Source organism: Otolemur garnettii, unplaced genomic scaffold, assembly GCF_000181295.1.
Source record: "Otolemur garnettii isolate 467f Iridium unplaced genomic scaffold, OtoGar3 scaffold00100, whole genome shotgun sequence".
Taxonomy (NCBI): Eukaryota; Metazoa; Chordata; class Mammalia; order Primates; family Galagidae; genus Otolemur; species Otolemur garnettii.
In genome coordinates this window covers 7395207-7411875 of record NW_003852495.1, presented here as the reverse complement: position 1 = coordinate 7411875, position 16669 = coordinate 7395207, and the positions used below count along the sequence as shown (strand labels likewise).

The window sequence follows — 16669 nt, the reverse complement described above, 5'->3', positions numbered from 1 at the left end:
AAGGTGGGCTTTCACCCTCCTTGCAGAAGACCCTCTGCCACCCCCACCAGTCAGAAAATAGCCACAGAGAGGGACTGGGCAGGTAGACAGAAAGGGATGTCAGAAGAGGGTGAGAGGGCATCACAGACAAGCTCCCAGAGAGGCAGGACTTGGCTGGGCACACAGGGAAGGGGAAGGAAAAGGAGGCTCCTGTTATGGACAGAGACCCAGAAGCAGCCCTGAGAGAAAGCTGCACTGAGGCCACTAAAGGGGGTGCAGGGTGGAGTGTGGGACCAGGGCAAGGGATTTAATGGGTACAACTACCTTTCATCCTGAGGGATGCCTTGGCCAAGGTCCTCCCAATCCTGCCAGCTACACCTGTCTTTGGCCCTGCCTCTGGGTTCCCAGTCATGGGGGACCAGACACTGGTGGGGTGGGGACCTTTTGCCATCCAGGGCAACAATGACTGCCGCCACCCTGGTTCAGTGCCCCTCATCTCCTGCCTGGGTGATGCAGCAGCCTCCTCACTGCCTCCCTGCTCCTGGCCTGCCTCCCACATGGCAGGGGGCAGCCTGTGAAGGCGTGAGGTAGGTCGCATCCCTCCTCTGCTCAGAGACTTCTCATGGCTGCATTTCACTCAGGGTAAAAACCAAGTCTTCACTACGGCCCACGAGGCCCTGAAAATCTTTCCCCATCATGTCCCTACCCTCTCTCCTCCCATGCTCCCTTTGGTTCAGGGAGCTTCACCCACACAGGCCTTTCCACAGTTCTTCTTACACGCTGACCTCTTTCCTGTCTCTGTGCCATTGTGCTGGCTGTTCCCCAGGCCTAGGATGCTTTGCCTGGCTGTGCTTACAGTTGCCCCTTTTCATTGTTTAGGTCTCTGCTCAAACCTCTTCAGAGAGACCTTCTCCAGCTACTACCACTAAAACAGTATCCTCCTCTTTCTAACATATCAACTCATTTTCATTTCCTCAGAAATTATTTTATACATTTACTTGCTAACTATCTACTTCCCTGGTAGACTGGATCCACAAGAAAAACCTGGCCCCCCCCCCTTTTTTTTTTTTAGAGACAGAGTCTCACTTTATCACCCTCAGTAAAGTGTCATGGCATCACAGCTCACAGCAACCTCCAACTCCTGGGCTTAGGTGATTCTCTTGCCCCAGCCTCCCGAGTAGCTGGGACTACAGGCACCCGACACGACACCCGGCCATTTCTTATTGCAGTTGCCACTGCTGTTTTTAGCTGGCCAGGGCTGGGTTCAAACCCACCACCCTCAGTTTTGGGGCCGGTGCCATATCCACTGAGTCACAGAAGTCGCCCCTTAGGTGATTCTCTTGTCTCGGCCTTCCGAGTAACTAGGACTACAGGGACCCACCACAACACTTGGCTGTTTTTGTTGTTGCAGTTTGGCCAGGGCGGGTTCGAACCTGCCATCCTTGGTATATGGGGCCAGCGCCCTACTCACTGAGACACAGGCGCTGCCCATGTGTTTATTTTTTGAAACCGAGTCTCATTTGCTCACCCTCAGGAGAATGCTATGGTGTTGTAGCTCACAGCAATCTGAAACTCTTGGGCTCAAGTGATCCTCCTGCCTCAGCCTCTTAAGTAGTTGGGACTACAGGTGCCCACCTGGCTATTTTTAGAGATGGGGTCTTGCTTTTGCTCAGGCTGATCTCAAACTCATGAGCTCAGTGGATCTACCTGCCCTCAACCTCCCAGAGTGCTAGGATTATAGGTGTGAGCCACCATGCCCTGTCCCCTGACCATTTCGTTCACATTGTATTGCCTACAACAGAAAGGGGGCCTGATTCATAGCAAGTGTTGAATGAATAGAAAAAAGTATTAATGGCTGAGCACAATGGCTCATGCCTGTAATCCTACCACTTGGGATTAGGTGGATTGCTTGAGTTCAAGAGTTCAAGACCAGCCTGAGCAAGAGCAAGATCCCCAACTCTAAAATAAAAAATACCTGGCTTGGCACTCATAGCATAGTGGTTATGGCACCAGCCATATACACCAAAGTTGGTGGGTTCAAACCCAGCCCAGGTCAGCTAAAACAACAATGACAACTGCAGCAAAAAGTAGCCAGGCGTTGTGGCGGGCACCTGTAGTCCCAGCTACTTGGGAGGCTGAGGTAAGAGGATCATTTGAGCTCAAGAGTTTGAGGTTGCTGTGAGAGATGACGCCACAGCACTCTACCAAGGGCAGCAAAGTAAGACTCTAAAAAAAAAAAAAAAAGACTCTATCTCTTAAAAAAAGCAAAAAAAAAGTGGCAATAACTCAATTATCTATCAATTGATGAGATAAAATGTGACACAACCATACGGTGGAATATTATTCAGCCATAAAAAGTAAGCACTGGGGCGGCTCCTGTGGCTCAAGGAGTAGAGTGCCGGTCCCATGTACCAGAGGTGGCAGGTTCAAACAAGGCCCCAGCCAAAAATTGAAAAAAAAAAATAATAAATAAAAATAGAAAAACTGAGGCAAGAGGACCACTTGAGCCCAGGAGTTGGAGGTTGCTGTGAGCTGTAATGTTATGGCACTGTACCCAGGGTGACAGCTTGAGGCTCTGACTCAAAAAAAAAAAAAATTAAAAAGTAAGTACTGTGGGAGCTAGGCACAGTGGCTCACACCTGTAATCCTAGCACTTTAGAAGGCTGAGGCAGGACGATTGCTTGAGGCTGGGAATTTGAGACTAGCACAGGCAACATAGTAAAATCGTTTCTCTACAAAAATAAAAACTCCTGGCGGGATCCAACATTACCATGACTGCCCTTGACAACCCTGCAGACCCCCTGCAGCCATGGCCATCAAAGGCTTGCAGGATCTTGCAACAGGTGAAGGAGACAACCCAGGAAGTGGTGACAGTAGCCAGAGCAAGTGGTAGATCGGGCCATAGGCTAGGTAGAAAGCCAGGGACCAAATGGCCAGCTTCCATCTAGGAACTATCCATCCACAAGACTACTAAACAAGCCTCCAACAACCTATCCAGGTTACTTGAGAAAATTAGGCTTCATGAAATGACAGAGGGCAATAAAGTGATGCCTCTACAGGCCTTGTGCAGTGGGGCCTGGCCCCAAGCTCTCTGTTTAGCAGCTTCCTCTTTGGTCTGCTCTTACATTAAAATCCATGTTCCAGGCTCAGCACCTGTGGCTCAAGTGGCTAAGGCGCCAGCCACATACACCTAAGGTGGTGGGTTCAAATCCAGCCCAGGCCCGCCAAACAACAATGATGGCTGCAACCAAAAAATGGCCAGGTGTTGTGGCAGATGCCTATGGTCCCAGCTACTTGGGAGGCAGAGGCAGGAGACTTGCTTGAGCCCAGGTGTTGGAGGTTGCTGTGAGCTGTAATGGCACAGCACTCTACCCAGGGGAACAGCTTGAGGCTCTGTCTCAAAAAAAAAAAAAAAATCCACGTTCCACAAAAAGGATTAAAAAATAAAATAAAACTAATTAGCTTGGCATAGTGGTGTGTGTGTGTGTGTAGTCCCAGCTACTTTGGAGGCTGAGGAAGGAGAATCACTTGAGCCAGAAATTTAAGGTTACAGTGAGCTATGATTAGGTCACTGCACTCCAGCCTCAGTAACAGAAAACCCTTTGTTTTCTTATGTTTTGTTTTATAGAGATTCAGTCTCATTCTATTGCTGCAGGCTGGTCTCAAACTCCTGAGTTCAAAAAATCCTCCTGTCTGTCTCGGGTTCCCAAAGTGCTGAGATTTTAGATGTGAACCTCAATGGCTGGCCTAAATAAATAAAGTACTGACGCATGCTACAACATACATGAGCCTTGAAAACATGCTAAGTGAAAGAAGCTAGTCACAAAAAGCCACATATTATATGATTCCACGTAAATGAAATGTTCAGAATAGGTAAATTCATGAGGACAGAAAGTAGATTCGTGGTCTCCACGGATTGAAGGGAGGGGGGAATGGAATGGGGAGTGACTGCTAATGGATACAGGGTTTGAGGATGAGAAACATGTGCTGGGATGAACAAAACAGTAGTGACGGTGGCACAACTTTGTAAATATACTAAAACGAACTGTACACTTTTAAAATGGTGACTTTATGGTGTGTAAATATATCTCTATAAAAATATGGCAAAAATAAAACTTACTTGAACATCTACTAGGTGCCTTGTGGGGTGTTGCAAACTGTACATAGATAATCTTCTTGAACCCTTAAAGCCCCCAGATTGGACGGGGGCTTTAAAATGTTAAATGGATGGGGAAACTGACGCTCAAAGAATGAGCCCATCCATGATGCACAGACTCACCTGTCCCTTGCAGGAGTAGTTGATCTTCAGGTAGTAAGGAAAGCCCAGGTATTTCTGCAAGGAGAAGTTGGGTAAAATGTCCAGAGAGAGATTAGTGAGGTGTGGGTTTAGGAACCCTGTGGTTCACTTGACTCTGGGCTCCTCACCTCGAGCTGATCAATGGGTGAGTCCACCAGCATTTGGATCACTTGGTCCACTGTATCCACAGGCTCTTGAACAAAGAACCGGTCGCTCACGCCATTTGCACCTATTCTATCAAACTCGTTCAGGACAACCTCCCAGGTGCAATCTTGGATTTCCTGGACTGCCCACAGCCTCCACGGAGTCCACAGCACCACCATCAGTGCCCACAGCACCCGAAGGACTTGGACTCTTGCAGGCCCAACAAGGGACATGGCTGGGCCGCGCACAACGTGGCTAGAACCTGGAGAATGCGGGGATCAACACCACCAGGCAGGAGAACTCTTCGGAGCCGACTTCTGAAATCCCACCTCGCTTTTGCGCCTCCCACCACCTTTGAGCCTCCCACCACCTTTGCAGTCCACACTGCCTCTGCTCCGGCTTCTGCCCCGGCCCCTGCTCCTGACCCTGCGTAGGCTCTGGCTTCTGCCCCCGCCTCTGGCCCCGCCTCTGCTCAGGCTTCTGTCCGCGCTTCTACGCCTGGCCTCACCCCTGCTCTTGCTTCTGGTCCTGTCCCTGGCTCCGCGCCTACTTTTGCTGCAGGATACTCCCCTGCCCCTCTTGTGGATCCCACCTCTGCTATTACTCTGGGCCAAACCCCGACTGATGCTTCTGGCTACAGCCTGGCTTCTGCGCTTCGTTTCGTACCGCTTCCTCGTCTCTCCCCTTAACTTTGCCCCGCTCTTGCTCCTGGCTTCGTCTCCTCTCTGTAGTCCACCCTTATTCTTTATCCTCTCTAGGTTTCTGTTTCTCCCTTTGGCATTGCCCTTCTTACTTCCCCCTGTCCTGTCCCTGCCTGCGATCGCATCCTTGTGCTTCGACCTACCTCCGCCCCCACTTCTTGCCTTGTCCCCCCACTTGTCTTCGTACCGCCCCTTTCTCCTCGCTTTGGCTTTGCCGAGGACCCGGGTTCTATGCCTTGTCTCGCTTTTCTCCAGGTCCTTGTCGTGGGCCTTACCCACGTCTTTCCCTTTTTCATGTCTTCGTCCTTGTTTCTTTCTTAGGGCTTTCTCCTCAACCTGTGTCCCCTCCTTGCTCCGCCCTTGCTTCTTGTCAAGCCCCTGCTCTGCCTCTCCCTTCTTATCAACCCGCCCTTTCCCCTGCCCCTTGGTGAGCAGCTCCTCTCCAGCTGGCTCCTCTCCAGCTGGCTCCTCTCCCTGCCCCCTCTTCTGGCCCTGTCCGGGCTCTTCGACCCGCCCCTTGTCGTTAGGGACCGTCTCTTCGCCTTTGGATTTCTCTTGGCCATTGGCTTTCTTAACGCCACACGACCTCGCCTCACCTTTCTGTCTCTCCTCGCCCCGTGCCCTCTCTTCGCCTCGCACCTCCTCGTTCCATGCTGGCGCTACCTTCTTGGTGGATTCGTTCTCGACCCTCACCTTCCGCTCAAGCTGCAACATCTTGTCAACTTCCCTCTTCTCACCCTTTCTGTCCATGCACTTGACACTTACCTGCTCTAGGCCCCGCCTCTTCTAGTACCGCCCCTACTCATTGTCCCGCTTCTTAACTGCTACCTGCCCTTTGCCCGACTCTTTCCCTCCTGTCTCTCCCTTTCCCACTCCTGCCAGGTCCCACGACTCTCCTCTTTTTCTCTGCCTCTCCACTTTTTTCCCCTCCCCCTCCCCTCCCCTCCGCAACCCCTCCCCTCCCACCCCCCGGATGACACCGCCCTCTTCTCCTTGCCCCGCGGTACCAGTTCACTTGGTTAAAACCGGTCAACCGTCGCTCGGCCTCACCAGTCCCGCCCCTCTTGCCCGTTCTCAAAATGGCCGCCTACACTTCCGCCAGTGCCTTCTGCCCTTCCTGAGGCTCGCCTTCCTCGCGCCCCTGTCTCCACGGTAACGGGCATCCGCCACCGGCGCACTGAGCTTAGAGGCAGAGGAGGCGGGCTTTGAAACTGAAGGGCCAAGGCGCGCGGGGCCTTGGCCGTGGCCGGCAGAGGGCGATGGACTCAAAGTTTGTGCTAGGATGGCCTTTAACGAGTTCCTGTTGGTGGTTCTGGCAGTCCACACCGCCCTTACCTGTAGTTCTTTTACTCCAAAATCCTATTCCTTAAAAAAGAGTTTAGCTTCTTACAGACCTTGTGGGAATAAATCAATTTGCGGCTTAACACCGGCTCTACAAAGCGTGGACAAGGGCAGCCATCCTAGTAGGATAACACGTGAAGATAGAAGCAAGAGTCCAGAACTCCAACCATGATTTTTTTTTTTTTTTGAGACAGGGTCTCTCAATATCACCCAGAGAGGTCAGTCCATGAATTTTTGATTACCTGCAAAGCTGGCTTTTAACCCGGCTGAGGCAAGAGGATCTCTTGAGCCCAGGAGTTTGAGGTTGTTGTAAGCTATGACACCACAGCACTCTACCAAGGGCAACAGAGTAAGTCTCAAAACAAAAACAAACAAACAAACAAAAAACAGATATGTGTATGAGACCTACTTGTGTGTCTCTGGAACGATCCCTGAATTACATAGTATTGGTGATAAAAGCAAGGCACAGAAATGAGAGTAATAAATGGCCAACATTTTATTACCTGCCAGACACTGTTTTAAGGGCTCTTGGCTCGGCGCCTGTGGCTCAAGCGGCTAAGACGCCAGCCACATACACCTAAGGTGGCGGGTTCGAATCCCCAGCCCGGGCCCGCCAAACAACAATGATGGCTGCAACCAAAAAATGGCCGGGCGTTGTGGCGGGCGCCTGTAGTCCCAGCTACTTGGGAGGCTGAGGCAGGAGACTCGCTTGAGCCCAGGAGTTGGAGGTTGCTGTGAGCGTGATGCCATGGCACTCTACCCAGGGGGATAGCTTGAGGCTCCGTCTCAAAAAAAAAAAGGGCTATACAGGTATGAAGGTGCTTGCTTCTCTAACAAGTCCATGAGGTAGGTGTTGTTATCATCTATCATCCCTTTTTTATTGTTGTTGCAGTTTTTGGCCCGGGCTGGGTTTGAACCTACCACCTCTGGTATATGGGGCTGGCGGCCTATTCCTTGAGCCACAGGCGCTGCCCTATCATCCCATTTTACAAAGGAGCAAACTGAGGCACAGGGAGGTGAAATCACTTGCCCAAAGCCACATAACTTGGGATTGACAGAGTTCAGATTTATATCCAGATTTATATCCATTTATTTCCTCCAATGTCTGCCATCATAACTACTTCAGCATACTAGGCACCACTTGTTTAGAGTGCAAAATAAATCACACACACCCGCATATTGCTGGTACACACACTGACTATGCCTGTGAGCCTGAATGTAGGAGAAACATTTTTGACTGTACAGTCTTTTGTGCCTGATGTACTTTTTTTTTTTAATGTTTTGAACTGAAAAGGACCTAATTTTTCTTCTAGAGGAATTTGGAAGAAGCAGTGAGAAGTGAAGACAAATCACATAGGCACCTCCCTCAGGAAGATGAGAAACATGGTGAGGGGGGAAGCATCAGCGTCCTCACCCCATGCTGACTTAACACAAGGTTGACAATGACCTCAATAAAGAGGGCCGAGAGGCTAAGGAAATACTAGACAGCCCCCACGGGAAAAGGTGACCAACCAAAACCTTGTTCAAATCCCAGTTTTGCACTTTCTGTGTGACTATGGGCAAGTTGTTTAACTTCTCTGGGGTTCCTTTCCTCTTTTTTAAAATACAGAGAATGTATCCAAGGGCCTAGAACAGTGCCTGGCACATAGTAAATCTCATATAAGTATTTTCTATCACTGTTATAAAAATAATCTTGTTTGACTAACCTTTTTTTTTTTTTTTTTTTTTGAGACAGAGCCTCAAGCTGTCCCCCTGGGTAGAGTGCCGTGGCATTACAGATCACAGCATCCTCCAACTCCTGGGCTCAAGCGAGTCTCCTGCCTCCGCCTCCCAAGTAGCTGGGACCACAGGCGCCGGCCACAATGCCCGGCTATTTTTTGGTTGCAGCCGTCATTGTTGTTTGGCGGGTCCGGGCTGGGGATTCGAACCCGCCACCTTAGGTGTACGTGGCTGGCACCTTAGCCGGTTGAGCTATAGGCGCCGAGCTGACTAACCTTTAAAAAACAATCTCCTGTGACTTTTTTAGCATGATTTGACCATGTCTATTTCTCCCTCCATAAATTCTCTCTTCTCTTCCCAATACCCTTCACTCTCCTGGCTTTCCAATTCCTCCCCCAACCCTTTTCTGTCTCCTTTGGTAAGCTCTTTTCTCAAGCATCAGGACATTGGTTGCAGGGTCACTGCTTACACTAGAAATTATCATGTCTGGCTATGATGCCTAGACCTGTGGCAGCCACTCTGTGACCACCAGGGGAGCTCACTTAGGAACCAAGCCTTACTGAAGGCACTAGAGCAGAGAAAGCCGGATCTGGGGTCACAGACCCTCTCATAACTATGGATGGAATCACTCCCAAGCTCTCCCTTACTCTGGTGAAGTACAATGTAACAATCATCCTGTTTCATCCTGTGGCAGTCATGGTTTTGTTACCTACAGTCAAAAATTCTTCTGATATAAACATGTAAATACCCTCAGACTCCTTATTCCTGGTGGTCTTCTCTCTTCAGTCCCTCCCAGGGCTGCCATACCACACTCATGGCTTCAGTCTCCATCTCTGCCTCCAGCCTTAACCACCACCACCCCCAGCCCCAGCCCTGGAGGTCCTGGGACTTCTCAATACCTCCCCTGGGGTGGTGTCCCTTTAGCCCCTCACACTTATCATATTCTAAACTAGTATCAGTATCTCCCCTCAGACCTGCTTTTCCTCCCAGGTCCCCATTTCAGGGACAACAGACCATTCCTCATCCTTCCCCAGTCTTAATACCTATGGCCTATCCACTTGGCTCCTCAGAATCCTTGCACTTGCCTCTCTCCCCTCCCATGGTCCTGCCTAGTTCTGTCGTCTCCTCCTTTGTTCTTGCCCCAGCCTCCCACTCTGGTCTACTTCCACAGGGCAACTGGGGGATTGTCCTAAAGCCTGAATCTACCCTTGACCCTTCCTGCTCAGAACTCTTCCATAGGCTGGGTACAGTGGCTCATTCCTGTAATCCTAGCACTCTGGGAGGCCAAGGTGGGAGGATCGCTTGAGCTCAGGAGTTTGAGACTAGCCCGAGCAAGAGTGAGACCCCATCTACTAAAAACAGAAAAATTATCAGGGTGTGGTGATAGGCCCCTAGGGTCCCAGCTACTCAAGAAGCTGAGGCAGGAAAATTATTTGACTCCAGGAGTTTGAGGTTGCTATGAGCTATGAGACCACTTCATTCACTGCACTCTACCCAAGGCAACAGGGTGAGACTCTGTCTCAAAAAAAAAAAAAGAAGAAGAAGAAAAAGAGCCCTTCCACAGCTCTCTAATGCACTCAGGAAAGAGGCCAAGTTCCCAAGGTTATCATTTAAGGGCACTAAGGTGTGGTGACATCTACCCCTCTACCCTCCTGCCCCTTCTACTCCATACTCCTGTCCTGTCACAGTAAACTGCTTGCTAGAGGCTGATGTCCAGTATGCTTTCCCACCTTGGGGCCTTTCCCCACAGTTCCTTCTGCCTGGCATGCCCTCTCCATGCCTCTCCTGTCTGTCATCAAGGTGCAGCTCCACTGCCCCCATCCCTTGTGTAACCTCCACGCCGCGTGGTGGAGAGGAGTTCAGCCTTGATAGGGAGGCTGATACTGAGGTCTCTTCATTTACTTCCTTGGTCTGTGGCTAAAACAAGGGGCCTCCCTTCTCTGTGCCTCAGTTTCCTCATCTGTAGAACGGGGATGATTAATATTATCTCCCTCATATATAAAGTACCCAGAAGAGGGCCTGGCCAAAGACATCATCACAGAATAACACTGCAGGGTCTGTGAAGGCATCATTTGAAGAAGTCCTGTGATGACCACCATGTTAGAGAAGAAGGAAGGAGCCGGAGAGGTAGAGTCAATGCTCAAGGCAGGACATGGCTGAGTTGGAATTTGAGGCCAAGCAGACCGGGTCTACAGCCTGGTACAGACATCCAATTAGTGCTAAGAGCAGCACCTCCCAGGCAATTCAGATTTGGGCTGGTGACTTGTGTCAGTTTCCTACCTGCTGAGCTACTGTGGAAGATTCTACCACCCAGGCCTCCCTCAAGGCTCTTCCAACAGGTCCTGCTCCCTGGAGACACTTGAGAAAAATGAGGCAGGTACAATTTCTTCCCCTGACTACTCTCACATTTCTGGTCTTAGTTCAGTTGCCCCTTCCTTCAGGAAGCCCTCCCTGACCTTCCAGGCTGGATTGGGCACATGCCTTGTGCCTCCCCCACCTTAGCCCTGACCACTCTGCCTGTGCTTTCTCCATCACACCTCTGATCACTCTGCCTCCCCCTTTGGAGTCCTGGTCGTTAGGGGCTAACACTGTCTGGGGACAGGTCTGTCTACCTCACTGGACTGCTAGCCCTGTAAGGGACACAGCTCAGGGCCATCTCCACTCTGCACTGTCTAGCAAAGGGCCAGCTAAAAAGAGGGATTTGGGGATGAATGAATATATTCTTTCCACTTGACAGCTGAGGACATCAAAGCTAAAGGAGGGGCAGTCACTTGTCCAGGATGTGGTGGCCTATCTAGTGTCTGAAATGAGGTCTGAGCCCAGAGCCTGGTAAAACTGGCAGGTGGCGAGTGGCTGAGTGAGAGACAGATGGAATGTGACAGAGAATGATAAACAGGGAGGCCAGGTGCAGTGGCTCACACCTATAATCCTAGCACTCAGGGAGGCCGACACAGGTAGATTGCTTGAACTTACAAGTTCGAGACCAATCTGAGCAAAAGCGAGACCCTGTCTCAACTAAAATCAAAAAAACTGAGGTAAGAGGATCCTTGAGCCCAAAAGTTGGAGGTTGCTGTAAGCTATGACACCATGGCACTCTACCCAGGGGCAACAGCTTGAGACCGAGACCGTCTCCAAAAAAAAAAAAAAGAGAGAGAGAAATAGGGAAACAGTAAGAGGGAGAGATAGAGAAGGCAAGAAAATCAGAGATGTACAGAGTGTGATGGAGAATAAGAGAAAGGGAAGGAGCAAAACAAGGTAATGTTGAAGCCCAGTGGAGCCCAGGACACAGCAATAAGAAGTGCTGTCCCCTGGCATTGCAGCTGGGGCTGTAAAACAAAGGGCGGACAGTTGGTGGCCACACCTCAGAACACCTGCTTGGGCTCAGCGCCTGTGGCTCAAGTGGCTAAGGCGCCAGCCACATACACCTAAGGTGGCGGGTTCGAATCCAGCCCAGGCCCACCAAAACAACAATGACGGCTGCAACCAAAAAATAGCCGGGCATTGTGGCAGGCACCTGTGGTCCTTAGCTACTTGGGAGGCTGAGGCAAGAGACTCGCTTGAGCCCAGGAGTTGGAGGTTGCTGTGAGTTGTGATGTCACAGCACTCTACCCAGGGGAACAGCTTGAGGCTCTGTCTCAAAAAAAAAAAAAAAAAAAAAGAGAACACCTGCTTGTACACCCAGATGTTCCTACAGGATCAGCTCTCATCACATGGCTCTTCAGTCCCAGGCCAGGTCCCTCCAGCCTCATGGCACCTGCCCCAGCTACCTGGGGATGGAGGCATAGTCAGTGTAGGAGCTGGCAGAGAGTTGCTGGTGTGACTCCAGCTGGGGACCCAGAATGTCCACGCGATCGTCTTCATTCTCAGTGAAGCTAGCAGGGCATGGAGCGGGCAGCAGGATGAACTCGGTGAGGCCATGAAGGTCGGACACGTGGTGGAAAGTCTGCAATAGCAGCACCATGGCAACCAGGCCCAGGAAGAGGTAGACTGCAGAGGTGGGGGAGGATGATGAGTTGACTTGGGGCTCAGATCCTCAGGGAAGAACCCCTTTTGGAATCCCTGGGGTGGGGCTGGGACTGGGCCATGTCCTCCTCAAGCCATTGCCCTCCAGTAACCAGCTCACCTGTGACCAGCACCTTGTAGAGGGCCCGGTAGGACTGGTTGGGGGCCTCCCCAGGCACGTAGTCCCCCAGGCCGATGGTGGACAAAGAGATGAAGCAGAAGTAGAAGGCATCCAGGAAGCTCCAGGCCTCCTCAAGGTGGGCGAAGATTGCAGCCGGCACCAGGAAGCAAACGATCACTATGACCCCCAGCAGAGCCACCATGTGCCAGCGGGCTGCCCGCCGGGGGTCCCAGCCCCATCGTATTCTCAGCCAAGAAAGGGGCATGTGGGTCAACAGCAGTGACAAGCGCTGGGCTGAGGCTGTCAGCAACAGCATGGTGGTCGGCACACCCAGCAGTGCAAAGGCGATGGAGAAGGCCTTACCCGCATCTGTCAGCGGCGTCGTGTACCCATAGCCTGCAAAGCACAGGGGAGATGCTTCTGCCCATTCAAAACCTCCACTGGGGTGTATATGGACACCCCAAACCAAGACTGAAACTTCCCTCCCCCACATTCTCTCCTGTCCCCAGTGATGGCACCCCACCCTCCCACTGCTCAAGCTAAGATCCTTGCTTTCATCCTCAACCCCCAGATCATGCAGGCCACTTTCCATCTGTCAAGTGAAGCCTAGTGTCTCGACCTCATTGGTTCCAGAACCCACCCACTTCCCACCCTGTTTCACAGCCCTGACCGTGGTCCTGTCCACTGCAGGAGAGAGGCCTGAGTTTTGCTGACAGTTAAACATCTTGCAGCCTCATCTCTGATGCTCTTCTCCCTTGACCCCAGCCCTAAGACTGTTCAGTCAGAACTGGGAGCCTGTGATGGATGAGTTCCCCTGTCATCTCTCCTATGCGTCTTTATCCAAATGCCACCTTCTCAGTGAGGCCTTCCCTGATTGCCTTGCAGACATTCCCTGAGTTACAAATATCCGACTTATGTACAACTCGCACTTATGAACAAGGACAATGACAGGTAATGGGTCAATATGCCTATTCCAATTTACATACAAATTCAACTTAAGAACAAACCTACAGGTTTGGCACCTATAGCTTAAGTAGCTAAGGCGCCAGCCACATACACCAGAGCTGGTGGGTTCGAATCCAGCCGGAGCCTGCCAAACAACAATAACAACTACAACTAAAAAAAAAAAAAAAAATAGCTGCGCATTGTGGCGGGTGCCTGTAGTCCCAGCTACTTGGGACGCTGAGGCAAAAGAATTGCTTAAGCCCAGGAGTTTGAGGTTGCTGTGAGCTGTGAAGGCATAGCACTCTATCCAGGGCAACAGATTGAGGTTGTCTCAAAAAAAAAAAAAAAAGAACAAACCTACAGAACCTATCTCATTTGTAACTGGGGACTGTCTGTACATATTTTAAATTATAATGCCCTCTTGCCCAGCTCTTTTTTTTTTCCCATAGCATGTAACACCTAGAATACTACATGGTTTACTTATTTGGTTACTTCTCCACCCCTTTTTCCTGGGTGTCAGTTCCAGGAAAGCAGGGGATTCTATTTTGTCACTGTTGTGGGCATCGATCACGTGGACACTTGATCCATACTTGTTTTTTTGTTTGTTTTGTTTTTTGAGACAGAGTCTTACTTTGTTCCCCTCGGTAGAGTGCTGTGGCGTCACAGCAACCTCAAACTCTTGGGCTCAAGAGACTCTTTTGCTTCAGCCTCCTGAGTAGCTGGAACTATAGGTGCCTGCCACAACACCTGGCTAATTTTTCTATTTTTAGTAGTGATAGGGTCTCACTCTTGCTCAAGCTGGTCTGGGAATCCTAAACCCAAGCAATTCACCTGCCTCAGCCTCCCAAAGTGCTAGGATTATAGATGTGAGCCGCTGGACCCAGCTTGATCAATACTTGTCAAAATAATGAAGGGCACGGGTTTTCACCTGACTTTGAGCCTCAGTTTACTCTACACTAAAACAGGTGTGACAAGCGCTGCTGGGTTCCCAGAGGACCACGGGAACACAGTAAGTTAAGTGGGGATGTGAATTCTGCCAACAGAAGTAAGATCAAGGGGAACTCAGGTGTTGGTGGGACTGACTCATTTTGGCAAAGTAAAATTTAAAAATCTCTTTTTATTTCCCCAATAAATCAAACCAAAGGATCAGAGATATGACTAGGGTAGTAGGAGGGGATCTGGTTTATGGTGACAGTTAAATGTCTTGCCCCAAACACTGCAGACCCAGCCCTGTGATCCATATAAAATGTGGACACATTGTACATGTGCACACGTATACCACACACATGGTGGAGCAGGCATTCTCCTGGGCCTGTTTTCCATAAAAAAGGATCGCTGTTTTTTATAAACTCAATAGAATCTGAACCAGGGTCTCAAAGAGATATCTACACTCATGTTCATAGCAACATTCTTCACAATAAGCTAGTATGCGGAAGCAGCCCAAGTTTCCATCTACAGATTAATGGATAACCAAACTGTGGTAAATGCATACAATGGGACATTATTCAGCCTTTTTTTTTTTCACATGAGACAAGAGTTTCACTTGGTCACCCTTGGTAGAGTGCTGTGGCGTCTAAGCTCACAGCAACTCAAACTCCTGGGTTCAAATGATTCTCTTGACTCAGCCTCCTAAGTAGCTGGGACTACAGGAGCCCGCCACAATGCCCAGCTATTTTTTGTGTTGTTTTGTTTTGTTTTTGTAGAGACAGAATCTCACTTTATCACCCTCAGTAGAGTGCTGTGGCATCACACAGCTCACAGCAACCTCCAACTCCTGGACTTAGGCGATTCTGCCTCAGCCTCCCAAATAGCTGGGACTACAGACGCCCACCACAATGCCCGGCTATTTTTTTGTTGCAGTTTGGCTGGGGCCAGGTTTGAACCTGCCACCCTTGGTATATGGGGCTGGCCCCCTCCTCATTGAGCCGCAGGCGCTGCCCAATGCCCAGCTATTTTTTAGAGACAGGGTCTCACTCTGGCTCAGGCTGGTCTCGAATCTGTGAGCTCGGGCAATCCACCCGCCTCAGCCTCCCAGGTACAGGTGTGAGCCACCTCACCTGGCCCTATTCAGCCTTTAAAAGGAAGGAAATTCCTTTCTCATTCTGTCCAGTAAGGTATACAAGAAAGAATCAAGCCACTTCTAGTAAGGGTCCTCAAAAACAGAGGGATGCTCATCTTCTTTCTTTCCACCCTCCTCCTGCTGGCTGGAAACAGACGTGAAGGCTGGAATTGAGCAGCTACCTTGAACCATTCGGTGACCTTGGGAATGGAAACTGCACAGAGGAATTATGGAGAATGAGGTTTTTGCCAACAAGGAGCCTGGCTCTCTGACCGTGCAGCACCATTTGAGCCTTCTTGAATGTGAGCAAGAAATAAATATCCATCTTATTTAAGCAACTGTAATTTGAGGTGTATCATTTATGATTCCAATGCTCATTAATACTAGGGTTTTTATTTTTTGTTTTTTTCTATCTTGAGGCAGACTCTCCCTCTGTTGTCTAGGCTAGAGTGCCATGGCATCAGCCTAGCTCACAGCAACATCAAACTCCTGGGCTTAAGCGATTCTCTTGCCTCAGCCTTCCCAGTAGCTGGGACTACAAGAGCCCACCACAACACCTGGCTTAATTTTTCTATGTTCAGTAGAGGTGGGGTCTCCCTCTTGTACAGGCTGGTCTTGAACTTCTGAGCTCAAGGGATCCTCCCACCTCAGCCTCCCCAAGGGCTAGGATTACAGGCAGGAGCCACCTTGCCTGACCTAATAGGAGTGTTTTGATAGAGAAACGCCAGCAGCCTAGCTGAAACTGTTTGCAAATGGCACAAAATCCTCATAAACAGAAAAATTACAGAATTAGAACAAAATGGTGCCTGTGAGCCTCAGTTTACTACTTCAGATAGCCGAGTCCAAAATAAGTGCCATTTATTCCCTGCATAACTTTGTCCAAGTGACTGCTCTCTGAGCCTCAGTTTTCTACTTTGAAAAAATGGACTAATAAGGCTAAGTGCAATAACTCATGCCTGTATTCCCAGCACTCTGGGAGGCTGAAGCGGGCAGATTGCTTGAGCTCAGGAGTTCCAGACCAGCCTGAGCAACAGCAAGACCCCACCTTTACTAAAAATATAAAAAAAATAGCTGGACATAATGGCAGGCATGTGTAGTCCCAGCTACTTGGGGGGTGCTGAGGCAAGAGGATTGCTTAAGCCCAAGAATTTGAGGTTGCTGTATAATGACGCCACAGCACTACCCAAGGCGACAGAGTGGAACCCTGTTTCAAAAAATAAAGGTGGGTGCTCATAAATAGCAATTTCCTCAAACGTGGTAGTACTCCTGCCAGGTTGGGACAAGAAATAGCACCTCGCAAGAGTATAGGAAGAGGCTCGGCGCCTGTGGCTCAAGCGGCTAAGGCGCCAGCCACATACACC

The 16669-nt window shown here is 50.1% G+C and overlaps 2 protein-coding genes across 3 annotated transcripts in view; both read right to left on the bottom strand.

Moving 5' to 3' along the window:
• CATSPERG (cation channel sperm associated auxiliary subunit gamma) overlaps positions 1 to 4688 on the bottom strand; it is a 30826-nt gene extending 26138 nt beyond the window's left edge. For both annotated transcript variants that reach the window (XM_012809196.1, XM_023516945.1), the window contains exons 1-2: positions 4405 to 4688; positions 4259 to 4312 (exon numbers count right to left, since the gene is read on the bottom strand). In XM_012809196.1, coding sequence (XP_012664650.1) covers positions 4259 to 4312; positions 4405 to 4653 — 303 coding nt within the window. In that variant the 5' untranslated portion in view covers positions 4654 to 4688. The remainder of the gene's footprint in view (positions 1 to 4258; positions 4313 to 4404) is intronic.
• A 7190-nt stretch (positions 4689 to 11878) lies between these two features.
• Positions 11879 to 16669, bottom strand: part of KCNK6 (potassium two pore domain channel subfamily K member 6) — an 8289-nt gene continuing 3498 nt past the window's right edge. The window contains exons 2-3 of the mRNA XM_003796143.2: positions 12305 to 12700; positions 11879 to 12168 (exon numbers count right to left, since the gene is read on the bottom strand). Of these exons, the coding sequence (XP_003796191.1) occupies positions 11945 to 12168; positions 12305 to 12700 (620 nt within the window). The 3' untranslated portion in view covers positions 11879 to 11944. The remainder of the gene's footprint in view (positions 12169 to 12304; positions 12701 to 16669) is intronic.